At 35.1% G+C, this 16,162-nt stretch overlaps 1 protein-coding gene across 1 annotated transcript in view; it reads left to right on the top strand.

Moving 5' to 3' along the window:
• Positions 1–16,162, top strand: part of Mical (Molecule interacting with CasL) — a 538,428-nt gene that overhangs the window by 220,931 nt on the left and 301,335 nt on the right. Inside the window, exons 12-13 of the mRNA XM_090406620.1 lie at positions 6,872–7,019; positions 13,517–13,617. Coding sequence (XP_090262746.1) covers positions 6,872–7,019; positions 13,517–13,617 — 249 coding nt within the window. The remainder of the gene's footprint in view (positions 1–6,871; positions 7,020–13,516; positions 13,618–16,162) is intronic.

Genomic DNA, 16,162 nt, shown 5'->3' with positions numbered 1-16,162 from the left:
ATCTAATTAAAAATTCATAATACATTTTAAAGTTTTCCTTTTCATGTCTCTAAGTAAACATTTCTGTAACCCTCATTAATTACTCTGAAGTTAGTGTAACAGAATTCTGTTTATATTCACTTTTTTTAAATCACTTTCAAGTGTCATTTTGCTTGTAATCACACAAACAATTTTAAAAACCATATATCACATAATTATTTAAATTAATTTATATCTTAATGTAAAATATTTTCAATTTTAGATTAAATAGAACAAAATGCTATTCTTGATATTCTATATTAAATAATGAAATAGTTGATGGTCACTGTGATGTGTTATGTTGCTGTGCTTGTAAAATTATAAACATTTGAAGAAGCTACTTAGTTTATACAGGGGTGGCTCATAAGTCACAAAGGGGTTTAAAATGTGAATAACTTTTTTTGACTGATTTCATATTAAAAGAATCTCCAGGTTCTGCATTTTATTATAACAAAAATAAATGAATAAAAATAATAAATTATTAAATGTTCAAACCCCTTTGTTACTTATGGACCACCCACTGTGTGTGTGTGTGTGTGTGTGTGTGTGTGTGTGTGTGTGTGTGTGTGTGTGTGTGTGTGTGTGTGTGTGTGTGTGTGTAATTTCCTCAAAACTTAAGATGTGTTGTATTTTATGTTGAATCCCATCCACAAGAGGTTGGTTAGTCAATCTATAGTACATCAGTACTGGAAAGGGCAAAGAATTTGGAAAAGAAAAACTTGTTCATGTTTTGATATATATGCATTGTATTTCTTAGGAAATAATACATGAGAGAGAAGAAACTTTTCTAGAGGAAGTGAAGCTTCTGTAATTTTGGAATTGAACTGTGCTACATACTTTTTAGTGGATTTAGTCGAGAGTGAAAGAATTATTGATCTAACTCATGAACAGTTGCCATAGAAGTATTTTTAGAAGATGCATTCTACAGAAATCTTTGCTGTGTGAATGTGGGTGGAGTGAATTGGTAAGAGAAGGTCATTAATCAACATAATTGCCGTCTGTATTGAGTAAAGTATTTTTAAGTGGCTTTCAGAGATACCGCCCAAAATCTGAAAGCAATAATCAACAGTTGGAGGGATTTGTAATTCGTATAATTCTAATAGTTTGGAGCTGTTACTTTACGAGGTAAAGTAAGGCGTTGAGTGAAAAAAAAAATAATTTTAGCTGTTCGGATGCCAGGAAGGCATTGGTCGTGATGCATTTATGCCAAGAGAATCTTGATGTCAGTCTAATGCCAAGAAGAGAAATCTCGTCTGTCTGGGAATTTGCATATCATCTAAGCCTCTAAGGTAATACTAGAAGAAAAGGATGTGCATGTGTGTGTGAGTGAGAGAGGGTGGGGGGGGGGGGTGGAAGGCTTGACTGTGCTTTGCTGTCATTGAAATTGACATGATTATTTGGGCCCTGTTGAAGAATGGCTTGGAGATGAGAATTGAGATTAGAGAAGGTTGATGCTCTGTAAGTTTTGATGATTTGTGGAGTGCAAGGTTTGTCAAATGAAAAGAAGTACGATGTACTCTCAATAGTGAAACTGTGTTTTGGTTTGGCAGTCAACTGGAGTAAGTCTGATATAAAAAGAAATAAAAGGGTAGGTGAGAGCCTTATAAAACCCTAGCATTAGTTGCATAGCTATAAGTTTAATTCTGTGCATTTCCTCGAGAGTTGTGGAAAAGCCAGTTAATATTATATATCATCATCAAATTCCTGACAGGTACCCTCGAGGTGTGTACAGGATATGATAGTACTACATGAAAAATTTACATTATTACTAACTTCCTATCTACAATTTTCCTCCAAATCAGTCTGTTACTTGTCAAGAATCCAACATTATCAGATCTTATAGTTTTATCGTCTAAGGCACTTTGTACTGTATCAATCCACCTATATCTTGGTCTTCCTCTGGGTCATTTTCCAGCCAACCTGGCAGAGAACACTTGTTTGCTAATCTTTCCTCACCCATTCTGTTTAAGTGACCATACCACCTGAGATTAGCTCTGCTAATGCATTCCTGGATTCTGACAATGTCAAGTCCTTTCCTAATATCCTCGTTTTTAATATGATATTGCCATTGATGCCATCTGTTCATGCCCCTAATCTTTCTCAGGACTCTCCTATCTGTCTCATATCAGTCTCTAGTCTTTGGTCAAGTGTTTTACTTCTGACCCAGCTCTCATATCCATAAGTTAAAACTGGTTTGAACACTGTCTTATATACAGCTAATTTAGTGTTCTGACTAATTTCTCTCTTATTCCATATGAATTTATTCAGTTGATTTCCTACCATACCAGCTTTGTTGATTCTGTTGTCTATTTCCATATTTAATTTACCATCTTCACTTAAAATCGTGCCTAGTAGCTGAAATGTTTTACTTGTTTCAATTCTAACTGCTGAAAGGTTCCCCGTTCACAACAATTCTACCTATTTTCATTGTCTTTGTCTTTTTAATGCTGACCTTCATACCATATCTATTACAACAGTTATTCAATTTAGTCAGGGAATCTTGCAAACTTGTAGCAGATTTATTTATAAGTATAACATCTTCCGCATAAAGCAAAGAGCTGACATTAACATCTCCAATTCTGATATCATGTTTAAATACCACTTTCATTCATAATGTGATCCATATAGATAATGAATAACAGAGGGGATAATGTACATCCTTGTCTCACACCAGATTTAACATTAAACCAACTTCCTGTACTTCCTTCAATTCTAACTGCTGACTTACAACTCAAATAAAGACTAAGTATTGCTTGATATAATGTCCAATTGACACCATATAACTGTAGCGTATTAAATAACTTCTCTCTTTGCACCTTGTCATATGCCTTTTCAGATCGACAAAACTTAAATACAGATCTTTGTTATATTCCCATGCTTTCTCAACTATTTGTCGTAAAGTGAAGATCTGATCCTAACAGCCTCTATTAGGCCTGAATCCAGCTTGTTCTTCACCAAGCTTTTCTTCCACAATTCTTCTCAACTGTTTCTCAAGTATACTTGCATAGATCTTGCCAGGAACACTCGATAGGGAAATACCTCTGTAATTCTCACATTCAGTTTTTTTCCCTTTTTATATAGGGAAATTGGAGCTCTACTTCAATCATCAGGAATTCATCCCTCTGTCCAGGCTTTCTGAACTATGCAGTGCAGCCTCTTTAAGACTTTGATACCACCATACTTCAGCATTTCTGGTCGAATATCATCTACTCCTGCTGCTTTTCCACATTTCAAGCCTTTGATGGCTTTTTCTACTTCAAGTATGGATATGTATTCCTGACTACATGCCTCGTCAGTGTTTTATAATTACATAAAAGACCAACTTTTTTCTGTCTGTCAGCTACCTTCTCTAATAACTCAAAAAAATTCCTTCACTTTTTTTTAGTAGAACTCTTCTATGCGACCATAGACATCAATAACTCTCATTGTCCATTTTGATGTTAATATACCTCACTCTACTTAATGTTTACTGGAGAGAGAACTATGTATTATTCATTTTGCATGAGCTGCATAGACAAAGCTGAAAAATAATTAAGATGGATTAATTAAGTATAGCAGAATTGAAAACCCTGTGTAATTTTCTGAAGTAAAATGAGAAATAAATAAAAATCTTATTATAATCAAAGCAGACAATGGTAATATTACTGTTATTTCTGATTCTTCTGATTATAAACAGAAAATGGATATGTTACTACGAGATCATAAAACTTGCTTGTTAATCAGCTCAATAAACTTACTAGATAATGTATTTTCGCCTGATCTGGATACAGTTGAAAAACTTAAACCATACTGCAATACCATCTAGAATTTCAATAAATTTAGTTTAATCCTTGATCCAAGTGTAAGCAAACAAAGTTTGCACCTGAAAATATCTTCAGGACTAATGTAAGGTAGTGCAACACCAGGCAACTCCGAGCAAAGGTGGACCAAGCTCTCATCACTTCTTGTCTCAGTATCTCCCATAATGCAAAGCACATCTCCTTGCAGACATGTATACCGCTATGCATTAAGGGAAGGGCCATTACCCAGACCGGTTCCAACCTTTATTGAGGTCTCATCAGTGGGAGGCAGACCCAAACATGGAGATACTAATTCAGAAGCAATAGGAGAGGTCATATTTACCTATAGGAGTTGCCAACAAGTGTACCACCTTATTATTGAATTACTCTGGATTTAGAGAAAGATGTTGGAAGTTTATTTTTCACTTGGTTATACTACAATAAATTTAGTTTAATCCTTTATCCAAGTGTAAGCAAACAAAGTTTGCACCTGAAAATATCTTCAGGACTGAGGTAAGGTAGTGCAACACCAGGCAACTCTGAGCAAAGGTGGACCAAGCTCTCATCTCTTGTCTCAGTAACTCCCATAATGCTAAGCACATCTCCTTGTGGACATGTATACTGCTATGCATTAAGGGAAGGGCCATTACCCAGACTGGTTTCAACCTTTATTGAGGTCTCGTCAATGGGATCAGTGGTCCACCTTTGCTTGGTGTTGCACTACCTTACCTCAGTCCTGAAGATATTTTCAAGCGCAAACTTTGTTTGCTTACACTTGTATAAAGGATTAAACTAAATTTATTGTAGTCTAACCAAGTGAAAAATAAACTTCCAGCATCTAGAATTTATGGCTTACCCAGGTTGCATAAACCAGGATATCCTCTTTGTCCAATTGTTGATTACACAGGTAGCCTTACATATAAAATTTTGAAGGTTCATGTCTCCTCTCTCCTTTAACTGGACATTCCTTTTCTTATATTAACATTACAAGTGACTTCATATCAAAAATGAGACTTCACTCCACAGATTGACTAGTAAACTTTGCCATAGTTTCACTTTTTACAAATGTTCCTCTAGCTGATAACCTAGAATTTTTATCATCCTAGTTTCCATTGGATATTCTACACCTCTTCAAGTCTGTCATGAATTCTGGATATTTTAGCTGGAACGAATTGGAAGAAAAAATTGTAACAATTAACTCAAAATATTCACTATGACTTCATTACATGGGTGATGTGTTTTCTGTTGGTATAATTCACGTGAACAATTTTGTCTTCTTACATAAAATCAGTAACTTTCATCACAGATTAAATTTCACTCTGGAACTTGAATCAAATGGAACTATATCTTTCCTTGATGTTCTTATCAAAAGAGAATTGGGTGGTTCCCTATCGACATCTGTTTTTTGCAAACCTCTTTGGACTGATATATCCGTTAGACTTCGTCTCACCATCCCTCACAAAAATATGGCATTATTAAATGCATTCTTTCCAGAACTTATGCTATTCTTCTTCTAATCTACTTCAAAAAGAAATTTCTGCATTTAATAAAACTTCCAATCTCAATAGTTACAACAATAAAATAGTAGAGAAGATTATCAACCATTTTTTTCCACCCTCTATTACAAGAGAAGACTTGCTATCCCATATGTTAAAGGCATTTCTTACACCTTAAAGAGGTTTAACATTTCCACAATGTTCAAGCCTGTAATTCAATTATCTTATTGATACTATACAAAAGGTAGAATTCCATCTCTACTGCTACCTGGGGTCTGTTGAGTCCTATGCAACTGCACATTATTCTGCTTTGGGTGAACTGGCCAGTCTGTTTCTGTACACCTTTCTGAATGCCAATCCTACATTTCTTCCAAGAAATGAAACAGATCACGTCTAGCAGAACATGGGATCCTTTGGAATAATGGCAAATTACTACATAGACATTTCCATAAATACAAGCATCTCTTTGCAGGAAGTTCCAAAGCACTTTGGCATTGTCCAAATCTCAACCTTAATGATGAATTCTCCATGCCAAAAATCTGGGAAATTATTATTAAGAAATATATGGTTTAATTATGTAAGATTTTATTACATAGTACACATTTTTTTTTTTTTTTTTAATCACACTCATGCACACTTCATTTGATCCTAATAGTACTGTTTTTTAACCTGGCTGTCTCGTGACTGCATATAAGGAGAGATTCCATTCTCCATATACCTTCATTGTTTAATTTTTTGATTTTCAATTGCATTACACTAACAATGATTCACAATTCATGAATCAAAATATCTTAATTAATCTATCTTAATATTTTTTTCAACTGTGTCTACATATAACTTATACAGAATCAATATTACCTGGCATTCCAGATATCATCATCACCATGTTTAATGGTGCATTCTATAGCTATTCCTTCCTTTTGTTGACCATTATTGCCTAGAGATCACTTTTGTGTTTGTTATTTGGAAGAATGCCACCTCTTTTTTGTTTTCTGTGTCTCAATAACACCAATCGTGACTTGGTGCTTCTCCAAACTTCTGCCAGTTCCACTTCTTTTCCATTGATGCTTGTTAGGTCAATGGTGCCAATCTTGTATTCTGCTGGTGGTGATTTGGAGTTTGTTCCAGTAGTTGACTTCACTGTTTGTCCTGGTTCTCTTACAGAAAAAAACAGCCAGAGCCTTGTTTAACTGAGGACACCATGACCTACATGAAATTCCATTATAAAATTAAAATAGTATGTAATCCTTTCAGTAGCATATAAAATTTTGAATGGTTTTTGGTTGAAACCCTAGGAAAGCAGGGAAGGAACATAGACTAGTCAGAGAACACACAAAATTGATACACAAAAGACTACAGATAGAATTAACTGCCATTTCAAAACATTTTAAGCCAAGTTATTGGATATGAAAGGCTGAACCTACTACATGAAGGGGAAGAAGAGATGAAGAAGATTTCAAATTTTAACATGAACATATCATAAATCTTATCTTCTATTCTTGTTATTGAGTGTATATTTTGTGAGTGAAACTATTATTATGTATACTAATTATCATTTTTGTATACTTGCATTCATAGGCATTTGATATTTGTGAAAAAGAATATAATATACCTCCAGTGATGACTGGAATGGAAATGGCAGAATGTGAAATTCCAGACAAACTTACAATGGTTTCTTATATTTCTCAAATATATGAGACATTTCGGGGAGAAATTCCATATACAGGTAAATTTTGAATCAGTGTGGATCTGTAAAATTTTCTTTTGAATTAGGATCTCGGATTTAGTATTTTAAAAAAAGAGCTACATGAACTTTATGCTCAAAAATCATAAGTTATAAAGAAAATGTTTTCATTGTAAATGGGGCATGAAAAATTGTTTCAAAATAATTTCACAATAGTAGAATGGCTGAATAAAATGAAATTGCTTGTAGGGAATTATCAAGACAAATAATTGAGCCACACCATCTCCTCATTAAATGTAATGTACTAAAATAACAGCCTATGTTCTTGACCCTTCTATATGGGACTTCATTATGGTTGGGGCTTCCCTGAAATTGCTGGCTATTTTTATTCTTCCTCTTTTTTTCTTTCTATATTATATTCTTCACTCTGTTTCTTCTGAGTTTTTTTTTTCCCCTGTTCTCCAGACCACTGTCACTGACATCCAACATCCTGCTGGCATGTTTGTCATGTAATGCAACCTGCTGATATCTGGAAAAGGGCAGTCCTAATGCAGTGGTGTGTATATTCCTTTGTTCTCTGCTTCAACAAGATCAACAATCAGAGATTACCCTGCCTGGATCATTCAGCTGGTGGACTCACCTGAGAGGTCAGTGGTGTGGTACTGTTCTTCTTCTCACTAGTTGAAGGATAAGATTCAAGGCTTGCTGCAGTCATTCAAGGCGTGCTGGCATATCATTTGTAGTTACTTCAACATTCCACTTGTGCATTTATTACTTGCCACATAGTGGATATCAGTGTGACTGTAGTAAATGAGGATCTCTGGTGTCAAATATAAAAACTTTAAGCATGAATTCTGTATCCTAAAATTTAGCAGGGTTCCACTACTAGGACCATTCAAGCACAAAAAAACCTGTGCATGCAATTTATTAACAAAAGAAAAAATAATTAAAATGAAAAGCCAAACGGCTTGAGTTTCATTTACTGGCTATATAACAACATAGGATTTTTATCTGCTTAATTTCTAAAAGAAAAAATAGTCAGACTTCCATGTAAATGTTTTTCACTTAAATGCCAGGATTTCTCATCATTGAATGGCAAATCGTAAAAATTTCACCATTTTTTATCCTAAAGAGCTTTGGGAGAATTGTTAGAATATCCCATCAGAAGACTACATTTAGGTGGCATTTGTATTGAACATTGTCAGCATCATTGCTTGGGATGGGGAATAACAATTATGGTACTTAAATACTGTTATTTCAGAGGGGGTTATCAGAATTGGATTGCCTTGAAGTTTTAGGTGACATGTATTCAGAACTTAGCTGACAAGCTGCATCCTCATACCTGGTTGTTCCAACTGTGTGTGTGTGTGTGTGTGTGTGTGTGTCATATCCTTATCTTTAACACACTTAAATCTCTATTTGTAAAATGATATCTCAGCTGGTGAGTATAATGTAGTATCTTATCTGATTCTACTGACTTCTTTTCCGACCTAGGCCTCAACATTCATCCGAGCTTCCTTTTCTTTAGCTCTGTCACGTCAAGGAAGTTTTTGGGGATTGGACCGTGTCTTACTGATACTGCTTTAACGTTCGTGCAGGCTTCTTTCCTTTAGCGGCGTCGCATCTTGAGGAATTCCTGGACGTGATGCATATTACGGTTCGACTTCTCCTTAGACAATTCCCTATTTCTGTCCGGACATCCAATGGACTCGCGATGCTGTATTCCGAGACACTACAAGAGGAGACTGCAATTTCTTCTGCGTTTCTGCATACCTGCTTCCTTCCTAATTTCTGCCTCTGTATACTGGCAATCAGCCGTTGCATCACTGCCTACTACATAGTGGATCTGCTGCCTCTGGATACCTGAGAAAACGAGCCCCTTGGATACTTTTGGGTTCTTTCTTATACGTCCATGGATTAAGGTTTGAGAACCCCTAATTCCCATGCAAAAGGGGGAATGTGACCTTCAGAGTTGTTGATTACTTGTTCCCCCCCCCCCCCCCCAGACACAAAAAAAAAACAATCTTATTCACTACACGCGGGAGATTCTTAGTTGATAGTCGCCTGTTGTTGCACTGTCCTTGTGACATGCATTAGGTTAAGCTTTGAACAATTGAAAGCACTTTATATTTTACAAACAAAGCTTCTAAGCTCTTTCTTTGAAATTGAAACCACTTAAAATGACAGACTGCTTTCTAAGGCATTGCCCTTGAAATACGCAGCTTAACATTCCTACTGTTTCAGTACATACTTGTATTGCTTTTCAAATCACAGAAATTATAACTACAATGATTTTTAATGGGATTATATTGATAGTGCATATAATAAACAACTATGTTATACCAACTAGTTTCACCAACTAAGGCTGTTGGCGTCTTCAGGGTGCATAACTGATGTAAGGCACTAAAAAGTAAAAAACTGTTACAAACTATAATCAACTGATTCCAATTATATTAAACAAAGAACAGAGGGTGTACAATACATGCAGTGAGTGTGCATGATATCACTTGTTATTTAGGAACGTTCTATAGTTGGCACTATAATTCAGTTCTGGCGAGTTGAGGGATCTAATAAGGGTCTTCCAGATCACGGGTAAGATTAGTCCTTAGTTCCTGTTAAGGTTTTGTATACAGCGGGCAACTGTTGTGGCCTCCTTAAAAATTTGGGAGTGTACGTCCTCCTCCATGTAAGGAATTGTGCTTCTATCCCACTCTATGGTATGGTTCGTTCTTGAGAAATGAAAAGCTAACCCTGATTTTTCTTCTCTGTTATTATTGACATCACATGTGTTCTTTTTGCCTAATTTCAAGGCTCCTTGAAGTTTGGCCGATGTAATTCAAGCCACACAAGCAGGGTATGTTATAAACTCCAGCATGTTTGGAGAAAGGATAGCTATCTTTTGGAGACCTTAAGAATTGTCTAATCGTTTCTGTAGGTTTAAAGGCCACTCTTATTTTATGTGGTCTAAGGAGTCTAGCAATCTTATTGGAAACTGTCCCTGAGTATGGAATGACGATGGTAGAAATATAACGTATATCATCTTGTTGTCTTTGTCGGGGTTCAGAGAAAAGTATCTTGTGGACAAGTCATTCCAGAGCTTTTTGGTCAAGAAAATTAAACTTTTTTTAATATTATAACTACAGTTAATACAGTATAAACTTTATATACAAAATTCCACAATCAGCGTTAAATTACAGTTTCCTTCTATACACTATTCGTGACATCTGTAAAAATCGATGCAAAGTTAAGAAAAAAAAAATTCCTACTGCATCAAATTTTACAAATGAGTTTCTCCTTTCTGAACCCTGCCCATCCATGTTACTAATATACAATAGCTTGAATAACCAACCTCTCGTGGATAGGATCAACATAAAAGAAAGTTGTGTTGTCCAGCTATCTTAATGAACGTTTGTGTTTTATGAAAGGTCCTTGCACCCTAGCAGGATTCATCCCAGGTCTTTTTGGAACAGCATCAGGATGCATTTGGATAATTAGCAAATTTCTGTTTGTGTGTAGATATATATATAGAGGGAGAATATTTCTATAAAGAAGCTACAGAAATAGAGGATATTGAGCTAACATATAGATATTATTTTACAAATCAGACGTTGTTGTGTATATATTATGTAATATTATGTATATGATATGTATGCAAAGTAAATATAATAATAAAATATAAATATTGAAGTCTCATCAGTGTGAGCCAGACCCAAAGGTGATACCAAGGTTGAAGTAATACAGAAGTCATATTCCTGAAAATACTTCAGGCACAAACTTTGTTTGCTTAAGGATTAAACCAAGAATATAATTTCTTGGCATCTTTAATTTATAGTATAACCAAGTGGAAAAATTTCAACAACTATCTCTAATCTAGAGTAATTTAATAATAAGGTATGACACCTTTTGGCTACTCGGATATGAAAAAATGTGATTTCTGCATTACATCAACCTTGGTATTACCTCTGGGTCTAGCTCCCACTTTAATGACTTCAATAAAGGTCGAAATGGTATAGGTTGTGACCCTTTCCATAATGCATAGCATTATACATGTCCTTAAGGATATGTGCTTTGCATTATGGGATATACTTTGCTTCCCATAATGGCAATTGATGTGAAGTCATTAGCTTCTCATACTTCTATATGAGTGGCCCAGTCCTGAAAATGCTTCAGGCTCAAACTTTGTTTGCTTACACTTGAATAAAGGATTAAACCAAGAATATAATTTCTTGGCATCTTTAATTATAGTATAACCAAGTGGAAAAACTTCCAACAACAGTTGGAATTCACTGGTGGTACAGGAAAATGATTTGATATGAAAGAGACGAGGGTTAAACTTCTAAATAAATCCATTACAAGTTGGCAGAATTCCCTATTGAAATGAATAACTGCTGTAATAAATTTGCTATGAAATTTAACAATAAAAAAAATGAAAATAAGCAGGTACACCAAAATCATCAACTTCGTGCTGAACAGAGAACTTATAGAACAGGTGAAACATTTCAACTATTTAGGCACAATTTTTAGTGAAGATGTCAAATCAGATATAGAAATAGACAACAGAATTTGCAAAGCTGATGTTGTTGAAGTCAAACTGAGTAACTTAGTATGGAGTAGAGAGAAATTAGTCAAAACACTCAACTAACTGTATACAAGACAGTCCTAAAACCAAATTTAATTTATGGATCTGAGAGCTGGGTTCGAAGTAAAGCACTTGATCAAAGGCTGGAGATCATAAACATGAGAGTTCTGAGAAAGATTTGAGGAATGAACAGATGGCATCAATCTCAGTATCATATTAAAAATGAGGATATTGGGAAATAACATTGTTAGCATTCAGGAATGTGGTAGCAAAGCTAATCTTAGGTGGTATGGTCATTTTTAAACAGAATGGAAGAGGGAAGATCAGCAAAAGAAGTGTTCATCGGCAGGATGGTACTAAACAAAACCCTAGGTAGATTGATACAGCAAAGAGTGCCTTAGAACACCGGAACGTAAACTTTAATAATGGATTTTTGACAGATAGTAGATTAATTAGGAAGAAAATTGTTGATAGAAGTTAGTAATGAGAACTTTTTCATATACATTTTGTGTTCATGTCAGAAATTTGGTGATAATGAAGATGAAAAAGCAGTACATGTTAAAAATTGTGATTTTTATGTCAACTGCATATAAATTTTAGTTATTGTCATTGTCTTAATCGACTAGACTATTTGATTATTCAATTTTTTAATTAATAACCAGATAACTGAATTATGTTATTCCTTGTAATATGTTATATTTTTTAAATATATAATACCCATAGTCTCCAGGTTTATGATGTTTAATATTTAACCTTTGAATTTTTTTACGGAACAGTTTGACACTTTATGCAAGTTCTATAACTAGTTGTTACTCCAGTTTATTGCAAACTTCTCTTCTATTAGCTTTAGCATTGACATAAGTAATGAAACAAAGTATTAATAATTATTTTCCCTGATAAATATACTTTTTCTTTATAAATCCAATCTTATTTACACATTCAAATAATGTATCAAATTGTTAGCTGCTTCAGCATCCAGAGTAAAGGGAAAGAGTATCTTTCTTCCACATTAGGTGCTATTTCTTACCTGAACAATTGGTTAATTTCTGCAGTTTTCATATCCATGTAGGTAATAGAGTACCATTTTCATATTGTGTAGGCCTTCCTCTTCTCCTTGCAAAATCCTAAAAATTTCATATCTAAAAAAGTTTTCATATCCATGTAGGTAATAGAGTACCATTTTCATATTTGTGTAGGCCTTCCTCTTCTCCTTGCAAAATCCTAAAAATTCTTGAGTATCCAGTAGCAGAAAGTTATTCTTTCAAATTTATTATTATTATTTATCAATATTAATCCCACGTCAGCAGTAGAACCTGCATCATATTTGTTCTATGTATGGCAGAAGAAACCAGAACAAAGAGAGAGGAAAAAACCTATCGATGCTCTGTTTTTTATCTAGTGGTTGTAGTCCTCTAGCAACATTTGGTGAGGAAGACTTTTCCAGAAAATAAAAGTATGAAAGGGGAAAGGGGTCAGTGAATAATGACTGATCCTTTCTTATTGTAATGCTGAATTTCCTGTTTTGATCACAATTTTGGCTTATCCATGTACTTCTCTGCACATTGTTTATCTGAACATTCATCTTGATTCCACATTCCCCTCAAAACCTGTTAAAACTAAACTTAAGTAGTTATCAGTCAACATATTCTTGGTACATGTTCAAACTCATTATACCAGCTACTACCACACTTTTTCTTTGCCCTTACTTTCTTATAGAACCTTCTAGCAATACAGTCTGTAATTTTTAAAAGAAACATGACTTTCTTCTTTTTCTGTAAACTGTTGGTCCACCCAGTGTGGTAATATATCGTATAGATTTTCAATTGCTCTTGAGATGGGATAATAAATCTCAAACAAGAAAGGAAATGAATAAATAATGCATTGACAGATTTAATACTGTATATTTAACTAAGATATTTTCTAACGATATAATTATTTAGCTTTAAAATATTCCTTCTAGTTCATCCTTCAAAAGTGAGCAGCAATGAAGAACAACAAAGTTTACATCAACCTCTTTCAATCCTTACTAAACTCAGCCAGAAGTTTCACAACAAAAGAAAGGTGACCTGTTATGATTTAATTAAAAATATTATATTTTTGAGTTATCATTATCTTAGTTTGTTGAATGTTTTTCTTTATAGTATTTCCTTTCTGTTTTATAAAATTTCACTACCTGATGATCAGCGATGCTTGCTGACAAGATGACTTTGAATGGACTTGATTCAATTAACATCCATATGTAGTGGAGATTGATTGGAAGGTTGTTGTATCCAGACTTATTTCCATTCCCCCAACTTCCTCCATCAACACATGACTATTAAATTATTTAAGAAATTTACGATGTATACTGGAATATTAATTAAAAGAAACTTTAATAAATACTTCCTATATTTCGGCAATGTCACATTGCCATCTTCATGGGAACATACAAATATGGCATGTGCATGCAGGCACTACAAAAAGCAAATGAGGCAGAAGATAAGAAACTATTGTTGTTCCTAAAGTCCTAATGGTGCCCCCTAGCAGGCTATATTGGGTTGTCTTGGCCGTTGGGCTGATGTTCTCATGATGTAAGTCTCCCAAATTTGTTGAAGTTTGGAACGTTTTTTAGAGCTGAGATTGATTCTATGAATAATCTTTCGTACTTAAACTTGCTGCGGTGTATTACTTTGGCTTTCTTCCAACGTATTCTGTGGCGGGTGACCATACTCTAGATAAATGCCATTAAGCATAATGCTTCCCCCATACCATCCCAGCACCACAGCATCTATCCCTTTCAAGAACATTCTCGCAATGGCAAGCAGTGACACTTTCACGCCAGATCAAGTGTCATCTAGAATCTGAGGAAAGGTTAAAATGACTTCTCTGTAAAGAGTACATTAGGCCATCGGTGTGTTGTCCAATTATTATAGATACAACACCACTGAAAACATGCTCTGCAAACATGAGCTGTGGATAAACAGATGCAGACTTAAATGCCTTTGGGCATATAGGCCTACTTGTTGCAGATGTCTTACCACAGTTTGTTGAGATATCTGCTTACCTGTGCTTGAATGGAGCCAACTTGCAAGCTGACCTGCCATGGTGCATTGATTACCTTTTGCTGTTATAACTAAAAATCTGTCTTCATGCTCTATTGTAGAATGAGGGTGATCAAGTGACTGCCTGGAACACATTCAATTGGTTTCAAACACTGCCCAGAGCCTGGATATAATGCTATGTGAGATTCAGAAATGCTGTGGCCTTAGTTAATCTCTGCAATAATTCTTCCCCTCATGAAATCATCTAGATGATGTGTTTGAGACATCACAAGACATCAAAGTTTTCAACTTTATTCCTTCATGAGAAGGGCATACTCCAAACGCAATTCGCTTAGGGCAGCCTTTTGCCTTTTATCCTGTTAAGTGCTACCATGTGACCCATTTCTACGCGATTCGAAAATTTGATTATATATCCACTGTCTACTCGAAATCATGATTTATATAAATTGCCACAAGCTGATTTATCTGAATTTGCAGTTGTAATCTAAAAAAATAGTGTTCGTCCTTAGGTTTTGGACACCAGCGTATTCGTAACATGTTATGCAAAAAAAGACTGGAGGTCAAATTTATCCCTAGAAGAGAAATCTAAGGTGCTGTCAAAACAGTGAAAGAAATCAAAAAAAGAAAGTCAACAAGTGAAAGAAAAAATTATTTTTGTGAGAAATGCAACAGGATTGAGTTATTTTATTAAAACAAGGTTATCAGAATGAAGAATGGTTCAGAATTCATAATTTATGATTCCGCAAATTGATATTTAGAAAGTTAGACGGGATTTTGTGCTAGGTTTGTAATGAGAAAAGAGGTGTGCAGTTTACTGTCATCACCTGAACTATGGTTTAGATTTGCAGTCAACTTGGAAAGATTGTTGATATTTAGAAGCTGACCTTGTTGGCTGAGTGGTCAGTGTACCCATTCTCCAACCAACAGACTGTAGATTCGAATCTTGCTGTGGGCATGGATCCTTGTGATTGTCTTTAGGTGGGAGATGAATTTCATCACCCAATGTGAGACCACTGTCCTGTTTATTGGAAGTCTGAAATGTTTTGAGAAAGTTCCATGTTTGGTCTCTAGAGCAGGGTTTTTGGACTGTGAAGGGGGGAAAAATACACACACACACACACACATATATGTATATATATACTGGCCTGGTTGGCCGAGTGGTTAGCGTATCCGCTCTCCAGCCAAGAGGCTGCGGGTTTGTATCCCATGTAGGCATGGATGTTTGCGATTGTCTTCCACCTGCATACATTCATTCATACAAGTGAATAAAACGGTGACTACCCAAAACGGAGTGAGTCACCATGGGAGAAGTAGACCCAATCCTCCTGCAATGGGAGAGGAGATGCCTTTACCCCTGCAGTGGGGAAAATTTACAGGCTGTTAAAAAAATATGTATGTATGTATATAATTGATAAAAATGTTGCTCCCACTCACAAATAACCTTCAGTGGGTGGGAGCAACGTGAAAAAAAAAAATTAGAAGGAAGAGAATAGTTGAAAGAAACCCCATCATTAGTTTCTAAGTGAGGATAAAGATCCATTCTCTATCATATGTAACGTGCAACC

This window comes from Typopeltis vanoorti, chromosome 16 (assembly GCF_054136105.1).
Source record: "Typopeltis vanoorti isolate ZY-2024b chromosome 16, IOZ_Tvanoo_1.0, whole genome shotgun sequence".
Classification (NCBI taxonomy): domain Eukaryota; kingdom Metazoa; phylum Arthropoda; class Arachnida; order Uropygi; family Thelyphonidae; genus Typopeltis; species Typopeltis vanoorti.
Note: the sequence above shows the minus strand (reverse complement) of the source record. Positions and strands in the feature narration are given on the sequence as shown.